This window comes from Heliangelus exortis, chromosome 2, assembly GCF_036169615.1.
Source record: "Heliangelus exortis chromosome 2, bHelExo1.hap1, whole genome shotgun sequence".
NCBI classification, from domain to species: Eukaryota; Metazoa; Chordata; class Aves; order Apodiformes; family Trochilidae; genus Heliangelus; species Heliangelus exortis.
Window position 1 is genome coordinate 111,662,092 of NC_092423.1, and position 13,568 is coordinate 111,675,659.

Consider the following 13,568-nt stretch of genomic DNA (forward strand, 5'->3'; position numbering starts at 1 on the left):
AAAACCCCAACAGCAAAACCCCACCATAACTAAAGCACCAGTACTTTGTATGGCAAAGCAGTATTGTAACTAAATGTCACAAAGTCAATAATGTCCTGACTTCTGACTTATTCACCCCTTTGCCACTGCCTTACTTGCGTACTTACACCTTCAGCCAAAAATACTTTTCTAACCTACAGCTATTTTGCAATATCATAATGTAATGTCATTAGACTGCACTAAGAAGTAGCCAGAAGTCAAGACAGACTTACTTGTCATTTCTTGTAAGCCAAAATTAAGTGTGGAGCCTGCCTGTCTGCTACCAAACACCCAGAGCACTCTAACACTCTTACCTTCCATCTGTTTCCACATTCATTACAGACAACAAACGTCGTCATGGGCTCATCAGCACTGCGGGTTTGAACCTTTGGCAAAGGCAAGAGACAGAGCAGAAAAGGAAAATCAGTATCTTCAGCTTTTCTTCGTATGTGTTCAACTTAAAGGCTTCAAATAAAATTTTAGCATTAAGGAAACACATTCGTATAAAAATACAAGGTACCTTTCCACATTAATTCACTTTATTTTGTACATTATAAAGCATTCACGAACATTTGACAGATTTTGTAGCATCAAAATATCTATTTCGGAGAAAAAAGTGAGCATATGCTTCTAGGAAAAGGCTGCAGTAAAACTGTTCAGTACAGCTTTAAATATATTTACTGATACAGAGGCTTACAATCTCATTATTGAAAAACAACTTTCTACTTAAAGCATCTGATAGGTAATATTAAATTATAAATGCAGCTGATCCCATGATCAAAACTGCATGTCCTGAAGCACTGCTAAACAAATTAAAGCTCTTCTCCTGGCACATATTTCCTAATTAAAATGGAAAAAGGTTGTAGGAACGATTGTAAATCAGTCTTCTTTTGGTCAAATGGCAAATGATATATATATATCAATTTCTGCTATTTATTCCCTCTATAAAGAAAACTTTACACCCATTAAAAACAGGCGATTAACTCTCCTTGACATAAAACCATAATAGTAAGATGTAATAAGAGGAATTAGCAAAAAGGTAGCATTGCAAACAGACTCTTCTTGCTCTATACATACTCAGCTTGATTTTACATAATCTTCAGTAAATGAATACAACACCCACTCTTTGTGCCAGCAAACCTAAGCAGATCCAACTATCATAACATATTTTGTAACTGATTAGTATTTTGTTCAAGTTGGTTTTGTAATTACGACTTTTTCAATATGGCAACCTTTATACAGGACATAAGCTTTGAAAAATGTACCTGGGTGTATGTACAGTTCTTCTTTTTGCACTTGCCACATGTAAACAGATCAGTTTGGGTACCTCCTGTTTTAGCCATCTGGTGCTCTCTGATGGCTTCTTTGGTCAGATTTTTGCGCATTTCTTTCAGCTCATCACTCGCCATTTCCTGTGATGGACAAAGAGAAGGCAGAGTTCACAAGAGTTTCAGCTTTAAATAAGTCAGAGCTTTAAATAACTCAGAGTATTTTTTATTTAGAACCTATGAAAACAACAACTTTATTGCAGGCCAAATTAATTCTACACATTTTTGAATTTACAAGATTTAAATGGAGATATTTCAAAGCTATAAAAAGTTTAAAATGTTCTTGTTTGGGTTTTTTTACAGGTGGGGAAAAAAAAATTAAAATTAGTGGAGGTTACAGTATGAAACACTTGGAAATATTTCTATGCATATTCATTTCTGAAGCTGACAAATGTCATAGGGAGACAAGGTAGAGGAGAACTTAAAAGTTCTCCAGAGAGAAAGAAATAAATCCTCTCCCTAACTAAGCTTCTTACATAATAATCTTCTGTAGGTCAATGACAATTACAGGAAAAATTTACACTATTTTGACTCTTTCCATATTTGTTCTGAGAAATACATATAGCCATGATTTATGATTTGCTACCATAAGTCATATATATTGAATTTCTAAACACTAACTGAATTTTAAACACAATTTTCTTTTCCCTTTAACACAGTTCTAGTGTGCAGGATCTCTGCAATGTAGGCAAGTGTGCACAGCAAAAAAAAGTATTCCAGTTTTCTTCAAGAAAGTGTGATGTGAAATTCCAATCTTGTATTACTACCATTTTAATTTGGAAATACTCTTAGCACTACAGGGTTTTTTAGCCATTAAAGTTTTAATCCAAGACATTAATTAAAACAAAGAATGGGCACTGGACAACATAAAATGTACATTTGTGCATATGCACATACACACACATAGAACAAAAGCCTCAAAATACTTACTGAGGATACAATCTACTTACACATTCCTTAATCAGCCTGTTTGGGTTGCTATTAATGCTAGTGATGATTTTCATTACCTGATCATTAATTTAATTTCTGCAGTCTCCAAGATACTCCTTTGTACCTGATTTGAGGGGACAGCTTCCAACACATACAAGCAGAACTACAAAACTCAAACCAGGTGTTAACTGTAAATGAAAAATCTAATTTTTCATTTGACTTCCTAGAATTATTTTGATTTATAAAGTGAGTACCTGAACAGAATTCTCTATTGAAGTGTCCAAAATGTGCTTTCAATAACAAATTTTATTTAAAGGGCAATTCTCCTAGCTTCTTTCTCCTATCTTTCATGGGTTTTTCCATTTATTGTTCAATTTCCTTCAAAAATCACTTGAAGGATCCTGCCAAATTTGAGATACACATTAAATAAATACTGAAAAAGCCAACAGGGCAGGAGCTGATCTTTAAAACCACAGTGCTATACTGTGCTTAGGAACATAACAGCAGGTGTTAGAATGTGAAAAACAAATGGTAATACAGGCTAACACCTATCTCAAAAGGTGAATGGGTACACAGCCTGGACTCACTAGCCAGACACAATTGCATCTTCCAAAACTATCACTGGTTTATCATTTAAAAAAGGGCACAACAAACCATGTTTCAGGTTACATGTGGCAGGTTACCTGCCTTCTGACTTGCAGACAGATATTGCAAATCAGATATTTAGGAATCATTAACAGGCTCCAGCTTCATTCCTTCTGCCCCAGCACAGCTCTGTAATTCAGATTGTGAAAGCCACAAAGAAGCCACAGTCTTTCAAAACTGCAGGAAGCTTACATAAATCATTTTCCTGGCTACTAAATGCAGTAAAATGGGCACACAGCCAGTCAAATAGGCACACAGTTCAAGACTTTACTTACCTCTGCTGTCATTTTGGCAAACTTGTCAGGAGGAATGTTCCCACATAACACATTTTTCCTTAGGTTAGGATTCTTTGCATCCTTGAGATTTGCTATTCTACTTCGTACTCTATTTTTGTATTTCATATCAGTGTTTTTTAATTCTTGAAAAATAGGTGCTTTGGTTTTAAGGAACAAAACCATAACAATGAAAACAGAGCACTCTAGAGGATTCATTTTGGGGGGCAACTTTTCTAAAGCAATGTATACTTCTCCACTGCTAGTCAAATCCTCCCCCCAAACCAATAGTTACCAATAGTTACCAAAGTAACCAATAGTTACTTTGCCATTCCATGCAGCAGACTTCATGTCCTTCTGAAGCCCAATCAGAGTTTAGGAGCTTGTCAGTGAAACATGAATATTTAGGCAGTAGGATCTCAATTGAAAATGTGAAAACACACCCATAAATTTATATCCAGTTCCTTGATCTCATCCTGAGGATTAACTGATTTCTGAAACCAAATATTCAAACACCAGTAGCTTACCAACAGAATTTTAAGAGGTTTGCAACAGAAACAGGAAATTCCTTAACAGGGAAGGTGTCTGATCCTAATTACTGAAGGTCATAAGCAAGTTTGAATCCTGAAGATTAGGCTCTTTCTATGCTTAAGAATACCTAGACGCACACACACACACACACACACACACACACACACACACACACACAGTAAGTCCAAACGTCTGCACTGCAACCAGAACAACCCCTTCAAAAAAATCCAGCTTCATTTAGAAATAAACTTGTACAAAAAGACATTAGAAAAAGAGTAAAGTGAAAAGATGATATTTAAAATAATATAGAAGATCCCAGCATTTTATGTCAGAACGCTTCAGTAAGATGTAATATTTAGGCTGCAAGGAAAACACACTGAACTGAAAAATCCCACACACACTCACCTACACACATTCCTACATGTTTTAAGGCAAATCATTTAGGTTGTGCTGCTTTTTAAAACACTGTACTTCTGCACTGATGCATTTTTAATTAAATTAAATTAAATATTTTCAATATAGAGATCAAGTTAATTAATTTTAACAGTCTCAATGCTTTTAAAAATACTCTTGTTCCAGAGTGCACAGCTGTACAACAAAGGATATCTTCTTCAATTTGAGAACCCAACTCTTCCTCATCAGCACCAATAGCAATGTAATCATCTGAGGAAAACAAGTATTAAAATATCAGCAACCTGACAATCTCATCAGTGTTCCATATCCCTGAGAATCCATTTGAAACTCTGAAACTTGGTAAATTATGAAACTGCTATGAATTTTCTTTTTGCATAGGACTGTTTAATTTACCGTATGCTTACCCTTTCAAAACTTTATTATTACTTTGAAGAAGGAAAAACATCTAAAGAGCAATTTAAGTTTAAAGAAGTAGAACAACCCTAAGTCTTTCACAAAAACAAAAATTCTGACATCCAGTTTAAAGTCTAAGTAGAAACAAAAAACTCTGCCATGAAAAAAAATTTAAATATTGTAATAGGCTGGCAAGTACCCATCTTCTATTTGTGCTTAGAATAGAATATCATAAAACTAAAACATTTTGTATTGTTTTATCAATTCTTTGTCTGCACAATACAAGCATAAACAATTAATGTGTTGCACACATGCAAGAAAAAGATTTCATTAGAAACATAGTAATTAAATAACCAAAACAATATTATTCAATATTTTTAATGCAAAACAGAGATGTTATAAAACATGTAAATTAGAAGCAATAAACCATGGGAATCCAGAAGACAATGAAACACGTGACCTAACAGTCTCAAGATTGTTTACTGTTTCTGACAAAAACCCTTACTAAAAGACATCTGCCTTTCCAAGACAGCTTAGGACAAATTAGATACTGATTGTGTTTTCCTCCTTCCCATTTTAACATAGGTGTACTTCAGTCAGTAATTGAAACACCATTTCTCCTTCAGTCTCATGCAGAAGACCATAAAACCAGAAAACAGGTTTAATTTTTGAAAGAGGCATTCAACCTCTGGATTATCAGTTTACATGTGCTGTAGAAAGTAACACACCAAACTCTGTTCTTAGAAAACTAGCTAAGGTTAAGACTACATAGAATTATGAATACTAATATGATGTATGCAACTTTATGGTCACAATTTATTTTAGAACTATGAACTACACATCCAGAGGACCAAAAATTCATGGTCTTCAGTCACCTTTAATTACTATCTGTATCTGAATTTATGTGAATCAAATGAAAGGAGAGTGAAGAAGGTAAAAATGGATGATTCAGAATTCTGCTTACACTGGGTCAGGTTACAATAAGCTAAGAACAGAGGAACAGGAGCTGGGTCATAAATTCTGGTAGAAGTCAAGGACCCACAAGTAAAAAATTCAGGGCCATTCTGAGAAGTCCAACTTTTAGTTTGCTCCTTATCCAGTGTATCATTTGTTAGTTTAAAGGCACCCAAGTATACATGAGATGGAAAAAAAAAAAATAATCCCGTAACAGCCAAGGAACTTACAGATGCCCAAAAGACATGAAACATACAGCAATGAAGCACTCTTACTGTATTTCAGTGAAGCTTCAGGATTAAATCTAAACAGAAAGGCAGCCTTCAGAAAACAAAATCTGAAACCCCCCAGGATCTCTGGTCTAAGGCAGGCAGGTGTGCAGTAGCACTCTCAGTAATATAAGACCAAAAAAAAAGTAGCAGCTTCCAGAAAAATATTTACATAAAGCATTAAGGATTCAATAACCTTCCTGAAAAGGCATTAGACTGCAGGGAAGGTATCAGATGAACAGAAGCAAAAAAGTGTCCTGCCTCTTCAGCAAAAAAAATGCATTTCAATACATTCCACTGCTGTCAAGGCAACTCAGTACTTGCAGCTCGGGTGAACTGGTCTATGGATATATGTATACATGTATGTTCAAATCACAGAATGTTTAGGTTGGAAGAGACCTCCAAGATCATCCTTTGATGATGGCACGACCTTTGACCAACACCATAATCTAATTACTAAACCATGTCCTTAAGAACCAGGCCCAAACACCTTTTAAATGCCTCCAGGGATGGTGAGTCCACCACTGATATATGCATATACATTGCCCCTGTACTCAGCCCTGGTGAGGCCACACCTCGAGTCCTGTGTCCAGTTCTGGGCCCCTCAGTTCAGGAAGGATATCGAGGTCCTGGAGCAGGTCCAAAGGAGGGCAACCAGGCTGGTGAAGGGACTCGAGCACAGATCCTATGAGGAGAGGCTGAGAGAGCTGGGGCTGTTCAGCCTGGAGAAGAGGAGGCTCAGGGGAGACCTCATCACTCTCTACAACTCCCTGAAAGGAGGGTGCAGCCAGGTGGGGGTTGGTCTCTTTTCCCAGACGACTTTCAACAAGACAAGAGGGCACGGTCTTAAGTTGTGCCAGGGGAGGTTGGATATTAGAAAGAATTTCTTTACAGAGAGGGTGATCAGACACTGGAATGGGCTGCCCCGGGAAGTAGTGGACTCTCCGTCCCTGGAGATATTTAAAAAGAGACTGGATGTGGCACTCAGTGCCATGGTCTGGTAACTGCAGCGGTAGTGGATCAAGGGTTGGACTTGATGATCTCTGAGGCCCCTTCCAATCCAGCCAATTCTATGATTCTATGATATCATATGATGTATATGTATACATATACCCCTATGTATGTATGCACACACAAACCCAGACATATACAGGGTTTACTCTAACCTACAGGGCAGAGGGAAAACAGAGTAGGAAGGACTGAAATAGGGAAGAAGGAAATAGTTAAAACTCAAAATACAGTCCACAAAGCTCACCTCCTGTTCTGAGAGCTGCAGAGAGCATTTCTCTACATTTCACTCGTACAGAATCCGAAGTGCTTGGAGCCCGGGGAAAAGAAGGGATGAAAGAATTTGAGGGAGCACTACCCTCCTCCTTCCTGCTGCTGGAATTGCTACTTGAACTGCTAAAAAAAAGGGGGAAAAAAAACACAACAAAAAAACCCCAACCAACATTAATGTGGTTTTTTTTCCTCTTCAAATGACTTTGTACCAGGGCAAAACATGGTCTTTTGCTATACCCATTTGATGGTATTCCACAAAAAGAACACCAGCCACCTTTTTAAAGCTGCTTATAGCTCTAGAGTCAATACAATTTTAAAAGTGTCTTTAGAATACACAGCAGGATATCCCACACAATAGAGACACGGCAGGTATTTCATTCCATTATGTGGCATGTAAGTTTTAATATTTAGTTCACTGCATTAACCTGACATCTTTCCCCCTCCATGGAATTCTGCTTTACTTTAAAAACAGTGAAGATATATCACACTAACATTCAGTCTGCTTACTGTACTGAAGTGGTAATAAACAATTAACATAGTTTTGCAAACTGTAAACCAAGACATTTTCAGCTTGCATCAGGACAAATGGTTAGAGGTTCAATCTGGATTTGAAAACAGATTGACTAGAACCAGAAAGGTCTAGAAAGAAATGGGCTTGCAGCTATAATTTTACAAATGTTCTTCATCTCCTATAGTGTCATTAACATGGGCTCATTTTTCTGTTAACATGAATTTTGTGTTTGCAAAAAAAAAAAAAAAAGCAGAGAATGAGACTATTTATTAAACATAAAAGCTAACAGACAAAACAAGTACTCTAAACCTCTAACATGTGCAATTACCACAAAGCTGTGACTCAAAGTTGTTTTATAGTTCTCAAAGTTTAGTGGTAGCCTTGAGAAGGGATGGGGTATTTCAAAGATGAGACAGATGGAATGAACAGAAACTATGCTGGCCATATCTTGACATGTGGCTTTTATCTTTTTTTTTTTTTTAATGTGTCAGCAGCAGCAGGATTTACTTCCCTAACTACACACCATTTATTGTACAATTCCATCTATTTCAGGAAAAAATGTGGACGCTGTCTCTGACATGAAAAATTTGGATCAAATAGCTTAATGGTTATTTATTCTAAGTGGGATTATTTGTATAGTCATGAAGAATTAGGCACCTTTCTTCTCTTGCCTCGGGGCTGTTTTGTGAGGAAGATGCAGGCTCCTTTTTTTTTTCTTCAGAATCTTTATCAGTTGAAGGTCCATCTGGAAATACAAAACATTAAAAACTCTTTAGGCCAGAAATAGTAACTGGCTTAAATCAGCAGCTACGTTTCTTTGATGATTTCTCCTGAACCAGTTGGAAATGCTATGAGCTCCCACTCTCTGTTTTGACCTTCTCTTGCAGTACAGCCTTCCAGCCCCCAACACATTCCCCACCTCAGCAAATGGAAAATATGAGAACACTTCAAATCCTTCCAGTCAAGTCCAGCACCTGCTTAAACTGGCAGTGAAGACATGGTGAAAATGCAGGCTTTTATGATTTATTTCTGCAAATTCTGCTGCATGAGGTAGACAGTAATTTCTTAAACTACTACATCAAATCTCTGGAGTTTGTCTTCTGCCTTCTAAATAAAACTTCCTACAAAATGCATATCATTCTGTTTCACACAGGTTTTCTACCAAGGGATTGAATCAAATGAAGCTGTGGTGTGAAAGCTACCATGGCTGCCAAAAAACCAATCTCATTTTCATATGTTTTTGAGGGAGTTTTCTAAATGTGTTCACTGTATTTTCCTTAATAGTCCTGAAATTATTTGCCTGAGTGTTTAAAAATATTTCAGTTTGCCTTTTCCATGCAGGTTGAGTTTAATTGCCAATTTCATAAAGCACAAAGACTAAAGACTTCATTAAAAAGGGCAATCCCAACATTTAACTTTAGCCAAGCAAGAATATGTAAACCCCTTCCATTTTAAAAAGAAATTCAGAGTAGCTAAATTGAGCTTCTGCTTTTATTTACTCTCTAGGAGGGCTGACTCTCTCCACTGCCTACAGAGAGATCCTGGTGAGACTGGCATCACTCACTGACAGATTTTGGGAATTTTTCTAAGCACTCACTTCTAATCCCACAGACTGTATTACTGGGCTAAGTATATATTATAAAGTTTAAAAAAGAACTAAAAACAGACCAAGAAAAGTAGGGAAATCTGATAAGGCTCAGTATTTCCCATAAAGATCTCCTAAACTTGGTATAAAAAACCTTGTGTAAGCATCTAAAAGTCTCCTCATTTCCAGAAAAGCCCCATCCCTACCCACCCTTCTCAGGGGAACTTGGTGGTATGGAACACACAAATTCAGGTCTCTCAACCAAGCACTAAGTTTTTGAGGTTTTTTTCCCTCCTTTCCTATAGAGTAGAAAATTAGTACAACAGCTTATTTTTAATAGGAACAATTCACATTCAAAATTACAGCCATCTACTACACTGCCTCCAGCTGTACCTGAAAGTAGATGCCTAGGAAGCAGTATAGGTAAGTACCAGGCAAAAACACAAAGATCATGTTTCCAGAATGTTTCCACAGTCTTCAATAGCTCAAAAGTGTGGTGATGTTTCAATTGTTTATAACTTTGTATTCAATCCTTTATAAATTTCTCCATTTAAGAAAAAAAAGAACAATAAACACAGTAGATGATGCACACGGACTGGCTGTCTTTAATAAGCTGAAGGTGTTATTAAAAAATCCTAAAAAAATATATCAATTTATCAACTTTTATTAATGAAAAAAGTAATTCAATTAAGAAAGTAAACAAGGCTATAAACTGAATGGATCACCAAAGTTCTTTGCTATGACACCTGAAGACCACAATACTTAGTGAAAGAAACAAACCCCATTTTAACATGCATTTTCACATGACTACTCGCTATGGCAACAAATTCTAACATGATATATAATTTTTTTTTAAAGTTACAAATTTGCAGGTAATCTCATTTGCCCCTCACCATTTTTTAAGCAAATGATCGTTGGCTTTAAGACAAACTGGTAGGTTATAGAGGTAGCCTGGGGTTAAAGCTCAGGTTCTGCAAAGCAGCACATTTGCCTTAGAGCTGAGCCCTTCTTCAGCCCATTTACCTCTGTATTTTTTTTCTGGCACATAAGTTCTTAAAGTCATAGCTGACCTAGGTATTTCCTGCTTATTTTGCATCAAAGGCACTTCTATTGTGCAGTTTTAGTTTATCAAACCTGGTTTTGGTTTACCAAACATTTCCACTTAGCTCAGCATCATTTCCCAGAGAAGACAGGACACTGAACATCTGCCAATACCCTATTTGCTCCTTTCAGCTACAGAGGGTACCTGTGGGGCACGAGGATAAAGCAAGGGATTAAAGCACAGCTCCTCCTACACCTGCAGAAGAGTCTCTGCAAGTACATCTCAAATCAAGGTTGAACTTCAGCAGCTGAGACAACTGGGCCATCTTCAGCAAATATGTCTTCAAAACTATAATTTCTTTTATCACTCAAGAGTTTATAGATACTTCGGCTTAATCCAGTTTCAGAAATCTGAAAACAAAGTTAACAATATTCTCTGTTTGCTTGAAATATTCTGTTAAGCATTTAAGTCATTCAGTCTTACAGACTATAATCTGGAAAGCACTGAGGAGAAGACATCCAGTGTCAAACAATACTTGTTCATACTTTCACACTTTAAATTATTAGTTTTTTTTAATTTGAAGCAAGAATTTTACAGAAATGTTATTGAAAGGTGGCTAGCTGTTCCCTGGAGCCACATGAGATTTTAATTTTGTGGTTTATCATGTGCTACTAAACCAGGTATTACCATCAATACTTGGAAAGTTTTTTGAGTATTCAGTTTAAATAAGTTGAAGGATAGAGCCATGAAAACAAGCAACAGATGGCATAGTCATTAATTTAACAATTACCCTCGTATTTAATAATTCTTTAGGTCCCATTTTACAGACCCTGACCAAAGCAATCTTGAAATGCACAAACAGCTACATTTTCAGCAATATCTCAGCAAGATGTAGCAAGACATGAAGGTAAAATCAGAACACCGTCTTCCCAGTATTAGCATAGGGAAGAATAATATCCAAAATCTATAAACAAACACAAAATCACGAACTGCTTGTCATTTTAAGACTCTTTTTATCTTGACAAGAAAGCATGACACATTAAATTCTTTGCTATACACCCTTTTTCTCCTATAAAGTATGATGCAGTTTCTATCATGTTATTATATCTCCACTGATAAGCCTAACAAATGATAGATTACTGAATGCACATGGAATAGTTCCAAGTATGTTATTTGGCAGATGATTTCCACACCTCATACTTGATACAGAAATGAAACTAATGAATTTCTTTTTGCATTTGATATCTTGCAAAGATATGCATTCTTCTTATCAATAGGAAAGAGTACTGTTAAACAAAAAAATAAAAAAATAAACAATTATTTTGAGCAAAGTTAGTAGGTTACTACACGTCCTTGAACAACTTTACCTAATGACAGCATTAACATACCTATAACATAGTCTTAGACTGTGCCAGCTTGCTTCAGTAGAATCAAACACAGGTTCAAAATAACAAAAGATTGTATGAACAAAGCTATCTGAGTAAAACACCTCTATGAAGTTTGGCTGGTGTTATCCTCTCTTGACAGCATTAAGCACTTCAAACATTCTTTTAAAATAAAATTATTCAGGCATGCACTTTTTTGAAATACGCATTTCAAAATATTCATGGCCCCATGTTTAGATTTTATTACTGGCAACAGGTGATCACACTTGCACTTAATGTTAAAAATCACTGCCCAATCATTCTGCATTTCAAATTCAGTACATAAAATTACTGGAATTGAGCTTACTAACCCACAGGTCTGGACATTCTTTTTCATGGCATGCTCTCATAGTTTAGTAAGTAATTATTTGTGATGCAGTATGTTAAATTCCTTAAAGACTTTATTGTTGCTTTTTAACAGAAAGGCACTCTCCTCATAACCTAATGGATATGCATAGAGTCATTATCTGCACAGCATACATACCTGGCTACTTGGGAAAATGATCATTAATTTGTAAATCCTGTGTTACAGTTGAACAGTATTTTATCCTGAGAGCAGAACTTGCTGCCTTATGCACATTGTGACCAATTCAGCTTACAACAACATCTGAAAGCAATCTTCTCGTGTAGCTCACTCTGTCACTTCAGACAAGGCTTTGCAAGCCTCCCTTTGTGCTAGGCAGCTTCTGACCCCCCCCTGAAAAACTATCAGTAACTTGGCACAGCTCTGGTCAAGCCATAAACATCCGATGCTACACAACCTTACTTTGATTTCTTCTTATATTTCCCATGCATTCTTAAAACTTACGTTCCGATAGCACTGAGTGTAAACAGCACATGCAGCCTAAGAGTCAACAATTCTTGCCTAAATTCAAAATGTCATTTATAAAAATAACTCACAAAGACTTCAGATCTCTGAGTACAATGCTTGGTAGGATTAACAGCTGTCCGCTTCTGTTGCCATCTCTGATCCATACCATTTTACATGCACTATAAACAGCATAATGGAAACTGATTTCTCAAGCAGCTCAACATACGGTATTCCGTATTCTTCTGAGAAAGTCAAAACTAATGACAAAACAGAATAAAAGTACTTTGTAAGATTCCCACCCATATTTTGCACAGCCCAGATACCCTCATCTTCCACAGTTATGAGAATTTAAGCCCTAGTGAATTACTGAGCAGTGTAACAAAGGTGAAACATTTGCTCTACTATGCTTTATTATAAGGTCTACATTACAACCAAGTAGAATTTAAATCCATAAGTTTTGAAGACAATCACTGCTGTATTTTCAGGAATAATTTGATTTTATATTATAAGTGCACAACCTAGGCCTGGCATATACTATATACTAATACTAAACCTGGCACAATAATGTAAATGCAGTAATACCTGCCCTTTAAAAAAACAACAAAGAGCATGGACAAAGGTCTCATACCTACTGCATCAACAAGGAAGTATTCAGTTCTGATTAATGTCAAATATTTGCTGTTTGCTTTCCAGTTCCTCCTATTTGACTTCACCTGATGCAACCAAATTTAGGTAGACTCTCCCAACTAGTTTAAAAGAATCTGAATGTAGCAAGCCAGCAAAAGGGGAACGCCCACCTTGTCCCAGCTGTATGTTACTGCCTAATCCCTGTGCAGGAAACAGTAACTGTAGACTGCACCAAAAAAACGGATGTAGTTGAAATTTAAGCCAGTGAAAATAAACAAATAGTTTACAACTGGTCAGTTTCCAGCTCTGGTCTCCTGAAAAGCCACTTGAGCTCTAGTTGTAGCAGAGGAGGGAGTAAGGAGGCACCTGTGCAGAACTGAAGGCAGGAGAACCCCTTCCAGCAGCAGCCTCCACCTGCACTGACCTGACACAACCATGGAGCACCATGGTCTTACTCCAGACTTCCACAGCATGCTCATCAGGTAGGAATAATAAACCTCCTGTTTCACAATGTGTGAACACTTATCAGTCAA

The 13,568-nt window shown here is 36.7% G+C and overlaps 1 protein-coding gene across 5 annotated transcripts in view; it reads right to left on the reverse strand.

The window, feature by feature from the left end:
- TCEA1 (transcription elongation factor A1) overlaps positions 1 to 13,568 on the reverse strand; it is a 47,663-nt gene that overhangs the window by 20,178 nt on the left and 13,917 nt on the right. For 3 of the 5 annotated variants that reach the window (XM_071737550.1, XM_071737554.1, XM_071737553.1), the window contains exons 4-9: positions 8,204 to 8,291; positions 7,010 to 7,158; positions 4,331 to 4,387; positions 3,197 to 3,351; positions 1,284 to 1,430; positions 333 to 404 (exon numbers count right to left, since the gene is read on the reverse strand). In XM_071737550.1, coding sequence (XP_071593651.1) covers positions 333 to 404; positions 1,284 to 1,430; positions 3,197 to 3,351; positions 4,331 to 4,387; positions 7,010 to 7,158; positions 8,204 to 8,291 — 668 coding nt within the window. The remainder of the gene's footprint in view (positions 1 to 332; positions 405 to 1,283; positions 1,431 to 3,196; positions 3,352 to 4,330; positions 4,388 to 7,009; positions 7,159 to 8,203; positions 8,292 to 13,568) is intronic. The other 2 variants (XM_071737552.1, XM_071737555.1) reach the window with 1 other exon arrangement.